The 18,930-nt window shown below is 35.6% G+C and overlaps 2 protein-coding genes across 2 annotated transcripts in view; one reads left to right on the top strand and one right to left on the bottom strand.

Annotated features, from left to right (window-relative positions):
• The window catches only part of tmem68 (transmembrane protein 68), a 13,739-nt gene extending 11,152 nt beyond the window's left edge, over nucleotides 1-2,587 (bottom strand). The window contains exons 1-2 of the mRNA XM_059343970.1: nucleotides 2,449-2,587; nucleotides 453-571 (exon numbers count right to left, since the gene is read on the bottom strand). Coding sequence (XP_059199953.1) covers nucleotides 453-512 — 60 coding nt within the window. The 5' untranslated portion in view covers nucleotides 513-571; nucleotides 2,449-2,587. The remainder of the gene's footprint in view (nucleotides 1-452; nucleotides 572-2,448) is intronic.
• An 888-nt stretch (nucleotides 2,588-3,475) lies between these two features.
• On the top strand, nucleotides 3,476-18,930 carry tgs1 (trimethylguanosine synthase 1). The gene is made up of 15 exons (XM_059343989.1): nucleotides 3,476-3,659; nucleotides 4,698-4,765; nucleotides 5,761-5,873; nucleotides 5,968-6,043; nucleotides 6,524-6,601; nucleotides 8,071-8,553; nucleotides 10,466-10,586; nucleotides 10,757-10,843; nucleotides 11,949-12,093; nucleotides 13,337-13,661; nucleotides 14,641-14,805; nucleotides 16,190-16,336; nucleotides 17,164-17,382; nucleotides 17,580-17,656; nucleotides 18,418-18,930. The coding sequence occupies exons 1-15, from the start codon at nucleotides 3,553-3,555 to the stop codon at nucleotides 18,529-18,531; spliced, it is 2,325 nt and encodes a 774-aa protein (XP_059199972.1). The 5' UTR covers nucleotides 3,476-3,552; the 3' UTR covers nucleotides 18,532-18,930.

Genomic DNA, 18,930 nt, shown 5'->3' with positions numbered 1-18,930 from the left:
GTTATAAAGCCCCCCCCCCCCCCCCTTTTTTTCTTTCTCTCTCTTTTTCTTTCCCCAGTTATTTATTTATTAATTTTATTAATTTTATTAATTTATTTTATTTTATTTTTTTAATTTATTTTTTAATTTATTTTATTTTTTTAATTTATTTTTTAATTTATTTATTTAATCATAATTATTGCTATCATTATTGTTATTATTTTTCTTGTATGTGCCTTCTTGTTCTATGTTGTTCACCGTTTGTAAATTAACAAAATGTGCAATAAAAATATGTTTAAAAAAAAAAAGCATGCTTAATATATTATTATTATTATTATTTAAAATGCAACAAAGTACAGTGGGAATAAAGTGTAAATACACGGTTGCCCATAAAGTTGGAATAAAATATTTTTTACCTCTTTTCATGAAAAAAAAAACAAAAAACAGTGTGTATAACTGTAGAGGGAGCATACCAGGAGGGAGAACGTGTCCTCTGCCACCGTCAGACACGACTGGTTCCCATCAGCCGGCATCCTGCTCTGAGCTGGACCAAGACTCCTCAGAGGGAAGGAACATGCTGCACGGAGAACATCTGCACCAGAGAAAACTCAATCATTAAAAGCTCAATGAATGCATGGACAGAAATATTTGCAGTGGCGGTTCTAGACCAGTTTTACTGTGGGGGCCCAGCAGGGGCCAGTGTTTAATTAGAGGGGCACATTAAAAAACTGCAAAGATGATATTCAAGCATTCAAATCCTTTATTTTAGGTTATTTAAAAATCTAATTTAAATTTACATTACATTATTACATTACATGTCATTTAGCTGACGCTTTGGGATATAAATATATTTGGAAGATACAAATAAATTGATGTTGAAAAAATGAGACTTACCAACAATAACAACTACTTTTGTTCGACAATGACATTTCTCATTTTTGTGCACAATTACCTTTTTTTATTTTGAAAGTGCAGTACAGTCAGAATGATCTTTTTTTTTATATATATACAAAAGCTTTTATTGCACAATTCAACTATTTTACAATGTAACATTCTGGGTTCCTTTTGTGCACAATGAGATTTTGTTTGAACAAAAAATAGGTAAGAATTGTTCCGTCGTTCATCGTTATAAATTGATCATTTTATTATTAATTTGACACAGGGGCCACAGCAGGGGCCAAAGGACCGCCACTGAATATTTGTTTAAATGTATTTCTTTAAGTAAAGTCAGTTGTATGTTGCAGGAATACAGGCACATTTGATTGTTTTGTCAAAAACAACGTTTTGTAGAATGTAAAGGTCTCTCTCTCTCTCTGGTTTATAAATAGGAAGCCCAGAGTAAACACACACGTCATTATAACTTGTTGATGTTATACTTTTGTTTTTTCTATTATCAGTTAATTACTTTCTAATGAAATTTTAGGTGGAGGCTTTAAATAAGCCCATCTGGGTTTTCTGCCTCTCCCTGCACTTTACATTATATGTTATCTTTGTCATTTTATGTAATTCTAACTGTGAAAATAAAATAAAACCTAAACCTAAAACCGAAACACCAGAGAAAAAAAAAGACTGGTCTTAATGCCTAATGCAGGCCTTTTATTAGATCACATGTAAATTTATGCAGCGCTGGACTCTGACACAGCTCTCACAGGATCCCCAATCTTAGTCATAATTCACATTTTCTATCTATAATCTACAGAAGTTGGACTTACACTCAAACCGAATCCTATTGGCCAGTCACCTATGACTTGGACAGGCTATCAGCTGTCACATAGAAATAGAAATATCAACATCGGTATCTAAATTTTGCCTAAGAAAAGGCATATCTATCTGTCTCAAGACCCATTTTTATCCCTTGGCTTTTTAACACTGCGTGAGTTTTGTGGTCCTCTGTGTCTTTTATTTATTTTACAACTTTTAACTGCGTCTTTTATTTTATTTTACTATGTTTATCTGTTTGATTGTATTGTTTTTATTTATGGCATCATTTTAGATTTATACACTTATTATTTTATTGCTGATTGGTATGTGGAATTGTTTGTTTTATTGTTTATTTTATGTACATCTATCTATCTATCTATCTATCTATCTATCTATCTATCTTGGACAGGCTATCAGCTGTCCAAGTCTCTTCGAAGGTTGTGATACACAATGTGTGTGTGTGTGTGTGTGTGTTGTAATAACAGGCACGTATCTAAACAAAATCTCATATTATGAGAACACACTGCCCTGTCTCATACTCATATAAAGGAGAGAGCTACAGTGAAGAAAAACACACTGGCATCTGTCTGTCTTTTTATAATTTTCAAATATAATATAACAAGAACAACACGCCTTTCATAATAAGAGCCTTTTGCCTGTCCAGGGTTATAATAGTGAGATTATTTATTATTGAGCTGCGGTAAACAGAGAGCACCGAGCGGAGCTAATATAATAATAATAATAATATAAGAAATAATACAACGTTACCTTACTGTGCTCCTCTGTGGACAGCGAGGTTAAAACACCACACTGTATATTAAATATTACACTAACAAAACATACAAATATGTTAGATAACAACTGTCCTATTCATAAACCCGGACTGCTTAAAGTGTGACAATATAAGGTGTTACAGTGATTCTATGTCCCCCGAAAACACCGAACTGAAAAATGAGTTCCGAAGCAGCAACAAAGAGGGTTTTTCTTATTTTTTTGTATTTTATTTTTATTTTTCTTGCAACAAAGAGGGTAGAACCAGCAGCAGGGGTTGGATGACGTCATAATCTTAGTGTACAAGGGTTTTTTTTATTTTTTTTTATTTTGTATTTTAAGATAATGTATCATCAGTCCAAAAACATGATTTGTTTTAATTATTTAGCCCTTTTATTGTTGTGCCATATTGAAGCACAATGAAAAAGTTTGTAAAGTAATAATAATATTGTTATTATCATTATTATTATTATTATTATTATTATTATTATTATTATTATTATTATTATTATTATTATATTTGTATAGTAGTAGTAGTAGTAGTAGTAGTAATAATAATAATAATAATAATAATTATAAGCTGTGATCCTTTTTAGTCAAAAAAAAAAAAGAATAAAAAGCCTTTATTTAATAACCTGAGGGAAAATGACTTATAGAGAGAATTTAGTTGTGTATTTAATAATTTATCTTTGTATATTAATGTGCTATTATTGATATTATTGTTCCCCTTTTCCCGTTAAATCATGTATTTATCTTAATTGTACTATTATTACTTTATTTATTTTTATTTTATCTCATTATTATCATTATTATTATTTTTTTCTCTCCTTCATTTTCTGTCAATCTGCTGCTCCACACTCCAGTCCAATAGGTGGCGGAAATGCGCCTGTACCGCCGAAAAACTCAAGAAGAAGAAGAAGAAGAAGAAGAAAAAGAAGCAGAAGAAGAAGAAACGCTAATTACTTCCGGGTTGAAGAAGTGGTTCCGGTGGCGCCTCTTCTCCCTGGATTACCCTGCTGCTCCTGACCACTGACCCAGTCTTCACCAGTCAGTGTGTGAGTGTCTGTACTGGGACCAGTGAGTGTCTGTACTGGGACCAGTATGATGCTGGAGAGGAGCAGGCTGGTGGCGGACATCCTCTTCAGCAGGACGCTGTGTGAGGAAGAGGAGGACAGAGTTCTCTGTCGCTGCTCCAGAGCCTTTGTACAGTAAGACTTCATAGCGTTTTTAGCTTTTATGTCCCCACAGCGCTGGTTCCCACCAAGTTAGCAGTGGGTAAATGTTTGAAGAGACACGCGACACATAACGGACACATAAACAAGTTCCAAGTCATTTTGTCTGAGCCGAAACATCTGTACTGGTGTTATGCCCTTACTGGTTTCCACACTAACTGGTGCCTGTACCGGTGTGTGCAGCTGTTTTCTGCCTCATTTAGCATATTCGTCACATTTAATAAACATCATGGAAATAATTATTAGACCACCCTTGTTTTCTCCTTGCTTTCTTGTTCGTTTTAATGCCTGGTCAAACTAAAGGTACATTTGTTAGGACAATATAATGAAAATAACAAAAATAGCTCATAAGAGTTTAATTTAAGAGCTGATATCTAGACATTTAACATGGTTTTCTTGATACTGGTTTTGGTTATTATCAATGAAAACATGGAAAATGTCTAGACATCAGTTCTTCAATTTAACTTTTATGAGCTATTTTTGTTGTTATCGTTATATTTGTACCTTTATTTGTAACAGGTACTAAACTGAACAAGAAATGGAGGAAAACAAGGGTGGTCTAATAATTATTTCCATGACTGTAGAGGTGATGGATCACTTGGTCTTAGCATCCTTTTGGCTTTTTCATGTTGTAGGCGAGACAATACAGAGGCGTACATGTCGCAGCATGAAAGGCAGTATGAAGGAGCCTTATGTCATGTCAAGTCGAGTCCTTAGTTAAGACCCAAGTCAAATGACAACACAAAATGTAATCGAACTGATAACAGACTTCAAATGCACTTTTATGACTCGCAAAAAATTGGAAATACGATCATTAAATCTTAACCTAAAGATTGGAGTTCAGAGAATCTACAAAGTTACAATGCCAACGCTTTATTGTATTGCTAGATAGATAGATATATAGATAGATAGATAGATAGATCTTTGTTGTCATTGCATGTTATACAGTGTAATTCTGTTGGAGCAATCCAGTTTGCAGCATTATAATTCAGACTTGTTTGTGTTTGTGTCCAGGGACCGGGAGCTGTATCGCTCTGATAATCGGTTGCTCTCATTAGATCCAACAGACGCTGGAGTTCCAGGTATGGTGAACAATTTCTCATTACATTCACCAAGAGGGTGGGTAGTAACTCGGGGATACGGGGTCATTTTTTTAAATTCTGGAAGATGTTCAAGTCCCCTGTTGGTTTTGAGATCATCCACTGATTAAATCTGTTCTCAACCTTGGGGTCGGGACCCCAATTGGGGTCGCGAGATGATTTCTGGGGGTCGCCAAATCATTTTGGAAGTCAGCTCTGTCTCCACTGTGTTAAAGTGTTCATGTGTTAATGTGTTTTAGTCTTTTTTTTTTTTTTTTGGGTCATTTTGTGTCTTTTTTGGTCATTTTCTTTCCTTTTTTTTGTCAATTTGTGTCTTTTTGGGTATTTTTTTTTCTTTTTTGTGTCATTTTGTGTCTTTTTTTGTCATTTTGTGTCTTTTTTGGTCATTTTGTTTCCTTTTTTTGTCATTTTGTGTCTTTTTTAGTAATTTTGTGTCTTTTTTGGTAATTTTTTTTCTTTTTTGTGTCATTTTATGTCTTTTTTTTGTCATTTTGAGTCTTTTTTGGTCATTTAGTGTCTTCTTGGTCATTTAGTTTCCTTTTTTTGGTCATTTTGTGTCTTTTTTTGGTCATTTTGTGTTCTTTTTAGTCATTTTGTGTCTTTATTTAGTCATTTTGTGTCTTGTTTTTGTCATGTTGTGGTCATTTTGTGTCTTTTTTTTTTGGTCATTTTGTGTCTTTTTTTAGTCATTTTGTGTCTTTTTTTGGTCATTGTTTTTCTTTTTTTTGGGTTATTTTGTTTCTTTTTTTGTCATTTTGTGGTCATTTTGTGTCTTTTTTGGGTGATCTGAACTGTGCGTGTGAGATTGTGTTCAGTGAGCGGGGGTCGCAGACAACATGCATGTTAAATTGGGGGTCGCGACTCAAAAAGGTTGAGAACTACTGGATTAAATGACACACATATGTTGCTTAACAGGGTGAAATCAAAAGATTTTTGAATTATTATGTCTTTAAAATCCGTTTTTCCTCAACCTGCAGGAGCAGATGATGCAGGTGAGGAAGAAGAGGAGGTGTTGGATGAAGAGGCTCAGCTGATGGCCAGCATGGGTCTACCTTTGGCCTTTGCCAGCTCATCTGACCATAAGAGAGCAGTACGTCACCTGGTTCTAGATGTTCCTGTCAAAGAAATCAAAGTAAGTGAAATATGTGGAGCAGTGAATGAGCCTCTCTCTGGTCATGTGACAGGGCCGGAGAGCTGCCAGCTACTGGGTCGAATCAGCTGAGGAAGAGGAGGAAGATGATCCAGCTGTTGACAACAAAGGTAATGCTATTTACTTATTATTATTATTATTATTATTATTATTTACAAATGTATAAGACAGATTACTAGGATCCACCTGAAGGTCTGTTGCAAATATATTTCCAAAACTTCCAATTTTTTTTCATGAAACTCAAACATTTCACAAAAACCAAAAACATTTAATAAAAATATACAATGAAACGCAAAAATATTTCGATAAACGCAGAAGCACTTGAGAATAAGGAAAGGGTAGGACGACACTATTTGCTTGTGTCCATGGCAACAGTGATATGTCATTTCCTGTTTATAGAGGCCACGGCAGAGAGAATCTTCCTGCCTGGTGTTTTATTGCAGCGCATCTATGATAGATGGCCATTTCCTTTTATAAAGTTGGCAATTCGATTTTAATTTGTATATATATATATATATTACAATGATTTTTTTGTTTTAGTTTAGTTTTCTGATGTTCTTTGTTCTTTTGCTTTGTGATTTTTGACCTAGTTGATGAGAAGAAAGTGTGTGATTCTCCTGAGGAAGGAAGCGGAGCGAGCCAGGCTGCTGGCTGGGAAACCTACTGGGGTAAAGAGGAGGACATGACCATGATGGATGCATGGACACTGTACCATAAAACTCCATTAGATTTGATGTGTTTCCTTCATTAGACTAAAACAATCTTTAAGGCATTTTATATTGATATAAATATACAAATATAAAGCTACTTTAATGCTCAATAAAATTGACATCTTTAAATAATGAGTGCACTTATGCACAGAACACTAAGATAGTGTCTTGTTCTGCATCAGAGCAAGGTTATTATAGTTAACGAAAACTAACGAAATAACGAAAACTAGAATTGAAAAAACATTTTCGTTAACTGAAATAAAAATAAAAACAAGAGTTTTTAAAAACACGATAACTAACTGAAACTGTATTTTGTGGTTACAAAAGTAACTAAAACTAAAATTATCGTGAAAATGTCCTTCGTTTTTGTCTTTGTCAACTTTTTTCATCCGTAAAACTTTTTGGTTGATATTAAATCTATTTAATCCATCTGGTTTTATGACTTAATAAACTTATTGGGGCTGAGATGGATCAGACAAAGGAAACAAAGGAAACATTTATTGTAACCTTATTGAATCTGGCACCCAACAAATACCCCATTACAAAACAACTAAAACTAAAACTAATAAAAACTAAACTAAAACTAAGCATTTTCCAAAAGAAAAAACAAATTAAAACTAGCAAACTCACTCTATAAACTAATTAAAACTAACTAAATTTGAAAACAAAAATTCACAACGAAATTAAAACTTAAACTAATGAAAAATTAAAAACTATTATAACCTTGCATCAGACACACAAAGTGCCTTCACACACTCACCTCCTTACATCAGTAGTTCTCAACCTTTTTGAGTCGTGACCCCCAATTTAACATGCATGTTGTCTGCGACCACTGAACAGAATCTCACACACACAGTTCAGATCACCCAAAAAAGAAACAAAATGACCACAAAAAGACACTAAATGACTAAAAAGACATTAAATGACCAAAAAAAGGAAACAAAATGACCTAAAAAGACACAAAATAATGCAGAAAGAAACAAAATGACCAAAAAAAGACAAAATGACTAAAAAAAGACACAAAATGACTAAAAAACGACACAAAATGACAAAAAAGACACAAAATGACTAAGAAAAGACACAAAATGACCAAAAAAAGACACAAAATAATGCAGAAAGAAGCAAAATGACCAAAAAAAGACAAAATGACTAAAAAAAGACACAAAATGACTAAAAAAAAGACACAAAATGACAAAAAAGGCACAAAATGACTAAGAAAAGACACAAAATAACAAGGTTGAGAATAGCTGCCTTACATGAATGCTCTGATAGGTTTCATGCTGGTTGGGATTCTACTTCTTTACTTTTCTTAGTAACTTTCTGAAGCCCTGCCCTCTCTGAAGATGTTGTTAGTTTACTTTTTAACCTTCATTTGTAGTTCATATATAATGAATAATATAATGTAATGTCCTCTGTGCTTGATGAAGCTGAACAGGGTGAAGCTCTGCTGTGGAGCAGCTGGCTGCAGAAACACCCAGAGACTGATCCAGAAACACTGACGGGTCCATGGGACGACCCAGACACAAGAGAAGCCTGGAACCAACACGCTGCAGACACCTACTACTGCTACTGGGACCAGTACTCCTACTGGGCAGCACAGGGCTGGACCACAGACCAGTCTGCCACTGGGAACACTGGTGGAGCAGCAGCAGCAGGACAGACTGGGGCTGAGAGCCACCAGAGGGACCAAGTGGAGGCCGCTGATGGGGATGTTGTGGTTTTGAATGATCTGTTTGGACAGAAGTGCTCATTAGAAGCAGGAGGCAGATCTACCAGTGACCTGGAGACAGACTCTGATATGAGACGGAGGTCTGAGAGAGAGATCTGCTGCTCTGATCAACCGTCTGATGGTGGGAACGGCTGCAAGAGACCAGCTGCCTCCTCAAAGCAGCACACTGATAGAAATACAGGTAACAAGTGAACAGAATTACCAAAAGAAGACACAGAATTACCAAAAAAAGACACAGAATTACCAAAAAAAAGACACAGAATTACCAAAAAAAGACACAGAATTACCAAAAAAAGACAGAATTACCAAAAAAGACACAGAATTACCAAAAAAGACACAATATTATCAGAAAAGACACAGAATTACCAAAAAAGACACAAAATTATCAAAAAAGGACACAGAATTACCAAAAAAAAGACACAGAATTACCAAAAAAAGACACAGAATTACCAAAAAAAAGACAGAATTACCAAAAAAGACATAGAATTACCAAAAAAGACACAAAATTATCAAAAAAAGACACAGAATTACCAAAAAAAGACACAGAATTACCAAAAAAAGACACAGAATTACCAAAAAAGACACAAAATTATCAAAAAAAGACACAGAATTACCAAAAAAACACATACAATTACTAAAAAAAACAACTTATGGTGCTTTATCATTCAAAGCTTGGTTGGAAAAAGAAAGTTAACTCATTATTTCAAACAAGGGTTTTATTAACTACTTAATTTTCTTTTTTCTTAGACCTAATGTTCCAGCATTGCCTTCAACTGAATGTTTCCTTTCTGTTTTGATCACAATTCCACATTGGCTAAGAGGAATTTTGGACCATTTCCACATACACAACAGTTTGATTATATTGGCATTTCAGGAATGTCTTTCATTAGGGCCACGGGGCAATCGCACTACTGTTATACTGTGGATTTCTTCTTCTTCCTCTTCCGGACGCAATTTCGTCCCGCTACTAGTTCTACAACTTGAAGAGTTGCAGGACAAATTATATATCAAAACGTGCGGTTTGATCGGGATCGGTGTGCTATTACTTTTCTCTACAGAATACGAATTTTTCGTGACGTAAGTCGCGAAAAACTGCCCAAAATTTTGCATTGAAGTGAATGGGACGGCCGACAAAAAATGAGCGAAAAAGAACAATAATTGGAGATTTTTAAACGTCTACTTCTCCGGCATAATTTCACCTAGAGACTCCATTTAAACTTTAAACAGTAGACACAAGTCTTGTGTATCGGTGTATTAATCCACGTTTCGATAGGTCATATAGTTTTTTATCAATCCCTGTTCAATGACCATGATCATTTTTGGAGAAATTCTGAGATTATAATGGGTGTGTATTGCACGGAATGTTCGTGTCACAGTGTGTGACATCATCACCAGAGTGTAGAGGGAGAGGTAAAATTGTCAAAAATAAATTTGAAAACTGCGCTCCAGGCCGCAAATTCCACTCTACAGAAATAATTTATACATAGAAACGTAGGAAAATTAGTCTTCTCCCTCACAATCCTCTGGTAAAGCTGTCAGAGTTATAGTTTGGGCGTACGACGCAAAGATGATCCACCAACACCACCAACAGCCTCATTGGCTCCCATATTGAAAACGCAGGAAGATTTCTTAAAGAGGGAGATGCAACAGTTTTTTTAGATCGCTCTTACAAATCGATTTTTTCATTTTTCTTAAAAAAAAACATGTAGCTGTTCAGGAAGAACTCGGATCAATGAAGTCGGATCAATGATAGGTATTATGGTTTTGCCAAAAATGCTTTCTGTTCGAGGCCAGAAATTCCAGTCTGTCCACCTCTGCTGTCACTGCGCCGGAACAGGTGTCAGTTAATTCTGTTGATTGCTTTGATCTTTGATGTGATTACAGTTACACACACAAGCGCACACACTCCTCACACATGCATACACATGCTTCAAACACACACACACAGGTAACTTTATGCGATTTTCGCTACACACACACACACAAATGCGTAGTATCACATATAAGGGTTATAGTTAGGGTTTTGGACCTAAGTAACTAAGTAATAGTGTGTTTGGTGTGGTTGTACTGGTAAACATCTTGTTCTGACCTAGATTCCCAGCAGGCTGCTGGCAGGCCTGATAGACAGTCTGGCTCAAGGAAAAAGATGTCAAATAGAGAAGATGACGATGACGACACACCACCAGAGAGGGGACGTGCTAAAGTCAAACGAAGGTAAGTTTTAAAAAGGAAAAGCACATAATTGCATTCTGTTTTATTAATATTTTACACAGCGTCCACATTTTTATGGAATTGGGGTTGTACAAAACATAAGCATCCTTAACAAAATGTTTATCATATATTTATACATTTATTCATCTTAATGCAGTATTTTCTGTGTGCAGTCATGAGCTGGATTTTGAGGAGAGTCCACATCTGACCCCTGAGGAAGCCTGGAGCAAACTGGGACTCAAACACAACCCCAAGCCTCTGTGAGTCTGTCTCTACTCTCACACACATCAAAGTCATGAAAAAGCACTGTCTGTCTGTGTGGCAACCCTGATTGGTTGACACTGCATTTCATATATTTATTCGTTTATTTATTAACAGGGACAGTGCATGGCTCTCAGCCGTACCAGAATTAGCTACAAGCTAAATTTCATCTGTAGTCTCTGGGCAGGAACAAATAACATACACTACTGGTCAAAAGTTTTAGAACACACCAACTTTTCCAGAATTTAATTGAAAATGATGCAGTTTAGTGTCTCAGTGTTCTCTGAAATTAATGCAAATTTGCAACATGATGATGATGGTGTTTTGAAAGTAAAAAAAAGATTCAAAATCACATTTTATGTTGGACTAAAGGACTAAAAAAAGACACAAAATGACCAAAAAAAGACACAAAATGACAAAAAAAGACACAAAATGACAAAAAAAGACACAAAATGACAAAAAAAGACACCAAAAGACACAAAATGACTAAAAAAAGACACAAAATGACAAAAAAAGACACAAAATGACCAAAAAAAGACACAAAATGACTTACAAAGACATGAAAAGAATTCAAAAATGGACAAAATAGCCCAAGACTCCATAGAGTTAAGTTGTTAACTCATTTCTTGTTCCCTGAAAAAGGCCTACTTGTATAATTCTGAAATGTACATTATTTTCCAGTTTTGGTTAAGCTTACCTTTTTTTATTTACCTCTGGCAGTTCACCACTTACCTTTGGACCCTTTCAAGCTGTTCATTTGACTTGAACTGCTTGAATTTCAATAAAAAACTGGAAACATTGGGCTGTTCTAAAACTTTTGACCGGTAGTGTATATCTAACACAAACAAACAAGCCTTTCAAACAGTAACAACAAAGTTTCACACTCTTTAAAAACAGAATACAACACAGGACAACAACAAGAGTAAAGTCACGGTATTAAGACACAACACAAAACAATGTTAAAATACAACACTTAAGATACAACACATGCTCAAACTAACTGGATCTGGGGCAGAAAAATGTACGCCAAAAAAAAGGTTGTCATATTTCAACTTGAAGTCAAACGTCCCCCTGGATGAGCTTCTTTCTGTGTTTCTATCTCAGGTTCGGCAGTGTGATCAGCTTTAAAAGCAGCGCTGGTCAGAAGCGTCAGAGCAGGTGGTTGGCTAAGGAACACAGCAAACACACCACCTTCTCCCAGAGGGCTGGAGGCAACACACACTCACAGAGCAGCTCTTCTCTCCAGAAGGTATCGTATGGAAACTGTTGAAGGGTTGACGCCTGTAAGACTAGACACAGGGTGGAAGTTTATGATCTGATTGTGGTTGGTGTAGTAATCTTTGCTGACTCATCTGAGTTGCCATGGATACTGGATATTTCAAACCAGATAGATGTGTTGGGAACTGGTAGCAGCAGGTTTGGGTAATAGCAAAGTTACTTATTAAAATTGAAATAGCAATACTAATTCTACTACTTACATTAATACGTTTATGAATTGGAATTAAAAATAACAGGGCACCACCCCCGGCCCCTGACGTAGCGGTTTGCGGTTCAACGTTTGTTCAACTTCGGCATTCTGATCAATAATAATACTCAGCAGCTACACTAGAAGGGCCCACATGTCCTGAATGGTTGATCATTATGATTACTCAAACCATATTGTGATACCCTATCATATAGGAAAAAAGTGGTCAGGTCAGAAGATGAACAACTTCTGTCTTAAAGTCTCAATGGTCGGCACAGCTGGGAACATCTTCAGCCTTTGCAGAGCAAATGTTTTTGGTAGGGAAATAAACTTGAATTGACCGTTTATCGACCTCATTAGTGAGTCTGGCCCTTTAACAAAAATGCATATTTTGTCTCTACGCAGGGAACCAATATTCGCTTGACGGATATTTACCTGACTATTGGTAATTCATATTAGGTGGCTGCAACAATGCAAGGATTTTTATCTCTAATGTTTTGAGTTTGTTTGAAGATACAAATACAATACTGCCTGCAATACAACCTGCACATTATTCCACTATCAAGTCAAGTCAAACTTTATTTATAGAGCACATTTAAAACAACCGGGGTTGACCAAAGTGCTGTACAGATATCACAGTTGCAGGAAATGCGGTAAAAACTAAAATACTAAAATACATAAACACAGCGCAACAATAAAATTAAATAAATTAAAATTTTAAATAAAATTTTGTTTTTGCAAGTTGTCCACTTAAACTTGATTAAAAGCCAGAGAGAAAAAGTGTGTTTTTAAGGAGGATTTAAAAACCTCAAAAGATCCTGCAGATCGGATGTACTATAAAGTTATATCAACCATTTTAGTGGCTTGTGTTGAGATATGGAATAAAGAAAGAGAGCTTGGAAGGTTAAATTACTGTTGTGGATTATCTATGACATCCAAAACTGGAAAGTAGCAGATTGGTTTGTTATTTATTTGTTTGACTGTTACATAGAAGACTCATTAAACGTAGAGTTTTTTTTTTTTTTAGGTCAAAAACTTTCTTGAAAAAAGTCAGAGAGAGACACAGACGACTCCTTGTGATGAAGGTGAGGAGGAAGGAGGAAGCAGACAACAAGCTGAGGACAAGACACTGTTTCTGGGAGAAGGAAATAAAGAGACTGTGGAAGAAGAAGATGGAGCTGCTTCTCTGTCTAGTTTAGCTGCTGAGAGAACTCTCACCTCTAATACTGGGACTGTGGACAAAGAGGAAGAGGAAGAGGAGGAAGAGGAAGAGGAGGAGCCGCCTGGGAGACAGTTAAAATCTCTAGAAATTCCTGACTTTTTTGTGTCGGACACACCTGAAGACAACAGTGGTAAGAATGGCATCTGACTAATGATTATGGCATAATTTAGTAGAAAATCTATTCTGGTGAATTGCTATTTAATTATGGCTGCACCTAACAATTTATCTAGATTTTTATTTTTATTTTTATTATTATTATTATTATTATTATTATTAATAAAATTATTTTTATTATTATTATTTATTTATTATATTTTATTTATTTATTATTTTATTTATATTTATTATTATTATTATTATTATAATCCATTGAGTAATATAACCACAAATTTACCAAAAATAAAATGTTAAACTTAGTAGTAGAAAATCTATTCTGGTGAATTGCTATTTAATTATGGCTGCACCTAACAATTAATCTATCTTTTTATTTCATTATTATTATTATTATTATTATTATTATATTAATCCATTGATTAATATAACGACAAATTTACCAAAAATAAAATGTTAAACTTAGTAGAAGAAAATCTATTCTGGTGAATTGCTATTTAATTATGGCTGCACCTAACAATTAATCTATATTTTTATTTTATTATTATTATTATTATTATTATATTAATCCATTGATTAATATAACCACAAATTTACCAAAAATAAAATGTTAAACTTATTATACTCATTGATATCTCATTATTATGTTGAATAATCTTCTCTTAAAATAAACAAATATATATGCACTGCAGGGCATTCTTCCACAACTGTCTTAACTAATCTCTGTTTTACACTCCAATATAAAGTCTCTCCAAAACAAAGTTATTGCAAGAGTGTGTTTCGTAATTTCGTAATTCAAGTCACTTTTATTAACAATAACAACAGAACAGAACATCTTACAGTAAAAAATGCATGTGCAATTTGATTATCATTTGACTTTTCTCTTAACAGAAAATATTGTAACAATTACATTGTTTCTAATTTCTTTGTGACACATTGACGTATGTGCCCCATCCCTTAATCCCTTGATCTCATGATCTTTATGTATTTATGTGTAGATTTGAGTAAGAGAAATGGAAAGAAGCCAAACAATAAGAAGAGGAGACGAGGGAAGAAGCAGCCAGTCCCAGCAGAGATGATGGCGGACACAGAATTAACTAAATACTGGGCTCAACGCTACAGACTCTTCTCTCGCTTCGATGAAGGAATCAGGCTGGACCGAGGTCAGTCTGCACTCAATAAGTCACTGGTAGTACATTTGAAGTAATATTAATTTCTTCTTGTTACTTTAAGGAAGTCTTTATTGTCCTGGAATTGTATTTAGTATTGTACAAAATAGTATTTAAGTAAGTATTATCCTGTAAGCACAACATCTATTGCACATCACTCCGTCATGGAAGGAGCATTTCTTTCTCAGTTGGACGACTCAAAACAGAGTAAAAAAGGCAACTGCATGTGAAGTTCTACGTGACGTCTTTGCTAAGATATAGACTAAACATCCCGAGGCATTCCTGATAATATTAGGAGTCTTCAATCATGTTTCCCTCTCCTCCCACCTGACTGGATTTACACAGTTTGTTAATTGTCCCACCAGAGAAAATAAAACCCTTGATCTGCTGTATGCTCAGAGAAGCTTACAGAGCTACTGCCTTGCCACCAATAGGAAGATCGGACCACTTAGTTCTTCTGGAGACTTTTTACAAACCCTGTGTGTGGAAGCAGCCTGCAACTAAACTCACAGTCAGGAAATGGACACCAGAGGCTACTGAGGCTCTAAAGGACTGCTTTGAATGTTCAGACTGGAATGTGTTGCTGGAAACAGAGGAGAACAGTATAGAAGTTGACAGACAGGTTGACTGCTTTACTGATTACTAGGGCCGGGACTTTAACGCGTTAATTAAGATTAATTAATTACACAAAAAATGTACGCATTTTAATGGCACTTATTTTTGCACGGCGGAACGTTTCTCACTGGATGAGTTTCAGGAGGAGCGATTATACTGGAGCACCAACTAGCGTTGATGAGTTGAGACAACAACAAACCACAGTGAACATGAAGGAAGAAGCTGATGAGACCTTTGGTTGGCCCCGTGGATGATGGGACATTTAGTTACTAAAAACCAACGGATGGAAGCGTCCATAAAAGCATGGTTGTGTTGCTAGGCAACAAGGAATTCACATATCACCATAGCAGCACATCCAGCCTCAAGTATCACCTCAATGCTAAACATATAGCAGCTAGCGGCTAGTCTGCTAGCTAGCGTGGATTGTGTTTTATTTCAAAAACCAAAGTATTCTAGTTTACAGAAGGTCTACCTACCTATAGGCTACCTGGATTTATGAAATGTACTATATTTATAAATATGCTATTGCTACACTTAATAATAAATGAATAAACAATAATTTTGTTGCTTAAGCTTATGTATAACCGTAGTAGTGCCACGGTCATTTTTACAGATCGAGGAGAAAGTGCATTATGGGAAGTCTCCAAGGAAGCCTGAGCCAGCTCTCATTATGAGCTTTATCAAAGAGGAATGTTTTCAGCCTATTCTGAACACAAAATGTCTAGATTCTGTCTGACATACGTATTATTTCTGTGTGTTTCAGAGGGCTGGTTCTCTGTGACCCCTGAGAGGATTGCTGAGCATATCGCCCTGAGGGTGGAGCACAGCTTCCCCGACTCTCAGCTCATCATAGACGCCTTCTGTGGTGTCGGAGGAAACGCCATCCAGTTCGCCCTCACTGGAAAGAGAGGTAGGTCAGCTGCACAATGACACCTTTCTTCATCAGTTTTGATTCGTCTGGTACTGACTTGTACAAGAAGAGTTTAGCTTATAGTTCAGGCAGGAACTAGACTTCATTTCATGAATGTATCACAGTTGTCCATATGTGACTGACTTGATTATTTATATGTATTTTTTTCTGACTCTTGTTTGATTGTTAGCTGTGGTTGCAAATGGCCTGTTGATCCACTTTTAACGCTTATACAAATTAAATTTTAACTTCCAATGAAAAGTATTTACCAATACAGGATATAAGGCTTTAATTTTTAACAAAAAGTACAAACTGGCAGCACAGTGTTGTAAGTAGTGGGCTGCTCTCTCTGTTATTCAAGTTTAAACCCTGGCTTCAGTATTCTGAATAAACCATTTTTTAAATAGATTTATTAAGTGATTCTCTAAAAAATGTCTTTCCGGTAATAAAACTTGAGATGGAAATATGTCACTTTAGAAATGTGTGGAAAAACAACATTTTATATTGAATAATAATAATAATAATAATAATAATAATAATAATTATACATTTTATTTGTAAAGCACTTTTCATTGTTAAAAGCAATCTCAATGTGCTACAGAGTACAACAAGATTAAAAACAGGTTAAAAGGCCAAAGCACAACGATACATTTAATAAAAGGCTTTTCTAAAAATAAAGGTTTTTAGGCCTTTTTTAAAAGAGTCTGTTGTTTGTGGAGCCCTCAGGTGGTCTGGGAGGGAATTCCACAGGTGGGGAATGAAGTATGAATATTGTTTAATTTGTGCATTTGTCACTTTCTTTGATCCTTCTCTGTGTTTTCTCTCAGTGCTGGCTGTTGATATCGACCCTGTGCGGTTAGACTTGGCCCGGCACAACGCCACCGTTTATGGCGTCGCAGATCGAATCGACTTCCTGCAGGGGGACTTCCTCCAGCTGGCGTCCCGTCTCCATGGCGACATGGTCTTCCTCTCACCGCCATGGGGAGGCCCAGACTACCTGACTGCTGACGTGTTTGACATCAAGACCATGATGCAGCCTGATGGATATCCTTTGATGTTAAAGCAGCATGTTAGCACCTCCTGTCTCCTGTATAGTATATATATATATATATGTTATGTTATGTTATTATACAATAACAACACCATACTCTCAATTCCACCCGAAATTAAGCTTTAAACAGAAATGTTGTGTAAAAAGTGCTTTGTAAACTGTGAAGATTTTTTTCTTTAACTGTAGACACATTTGAGATTTTTCGCCTGGCCAAACTGATATCAGACAACATCATCTACTTCATGCCTCGCAATGCTGACATGGATCAGGTCTGTATGTTCATGTTCGTCCCATGTGTTATTTCACAAAAACACTAACATCATTCAGTCTATTAGACATCCCTGCTTCCTCGGAGGACACAGAGGACACAGGGCACATCCCATGTCTCTTATTTTATGTCTCCTCTATCTTCTATCCTCGATTGAACCTGAAGTTCTTCTGGTGCGCCATCTTTACAACCATCCCAAAGCTCTTATTTGTGCTCGGAGGATAGAGGATAGAGGATAGAGGATAGAGGATAGAGGATAGAGGAGAGAGGATGAATGAAAATCTATGAAATTTATGAAAAGCGCTATATAAATAAAGTTTGATTGATTGATTGATTGATTGATTGATTGATTGATAGATAGATATACTGCACTTTCAAAATAAAAATATATACTGCACTTTCAAAATAAAAAAAAGTAATTGTGCACAAAAATGTCAGTGTATTTGTATCTTCCAAATATACTTAAATGAGATTTTTAAATGAGCTAAAATAAAGGTTTTGAATACCTAAAATATAATCTTTTGCTTAGTTTTTAAATGGGCCCCTCTGATTAAACACTGGCCCTCACAGTAAAATTAGTCTAGAACCGTCACTGCAGTTACCCTCAGAGTTTAGCAGGAGGAATCGTTTTTTCCCCTTTTCTAAAACTCAAAAAGCAAGAGGACCGTTGCTTAATATCACCAAGATCAACATATGTGCGCTCCAAATGAAGCTGCTAGCTAACATGATGAGAACATGTCTGATAATACATTCTGTCCACAGATTGCCTCTCTGGCTGGTCCAGGAGGGAAGGTGGAGGTGGAGCAGAACTTCCTCAACAACAAGCTGAAGACCGTGACTGCTTACTTTGGTGGTTTGATAAAGTCAGACAGCTAGTCTCCCTGGCAACGGCATGGGCCAATAGGAATGTCTTCCTCTCCTACATGAGAATCAAAAAGCAGGAGATCTAAGTTCTGATGTTTTTAAGTACAAGTTGACTTACTGCCATATACTTTTTTCATTACACTTTTGTCATAATGTATGCAGTTAACAGATATTTCAGACTGAATCTGATGATCACAAGTTACATGTTCTGACCACTCTTTAAGTTAACACAAGGGTTTTTAATTTCATGAGCCTCCCAGATAGAGTTAACACTTATTAAGAAGACTGTTATGATAATTTTATACATTTAATTGGGTCCTTTTTTATTATACATTAGAGCTAATAAATGTTTTTTTATTACAATGTTGTTTATTGTCATCTTTGTCGATATGACCATTTCATTACACTATT

Source organism: Centropristis striata, chromosome 11, assembly GCF_030273125.1.
Source record: "Centropristis striata isolate RG_2023a ecotype Rhode Island chromosome 11, C.striata_1.0, whole genome shotgun sequence".
NCBI lineage: Eukaryota > Metazoa > Chordata > Actinopteri > Perciformes > Serranidae > Centropristis > Centropristis striata.
The sequence above is the reverse complement of the archived record's forward strand: the minus strand, read 5'-3'. Positions and strand labels throughout refer to the sequence as shown.

Bases quoted from the DNA above. Each gene is read 5' to 3' on its own strand.
- tgs1 (XM_059343989.1), top strand. From the start codon at position 3,553: ATGATGCTGGAGAGGAGCAGGCTGGTGGCGGACATCCTCTTCAGCAGG. The intron at 6,602-8,070 runs GTAAAGAGGAGG...TGCTTGATGAAG, and splicing joins TGGCTGGGAAACCTACTGGG to CTGAACAGGGTGAAGCTCTG. The intron at 17,383-17,579 runs ATCCTTTGATGT...CTGTAGACACAT, and splicing joins CATGATGCAGCCTGATGGAT to TTGAGATTTTTCGCCTGGCC.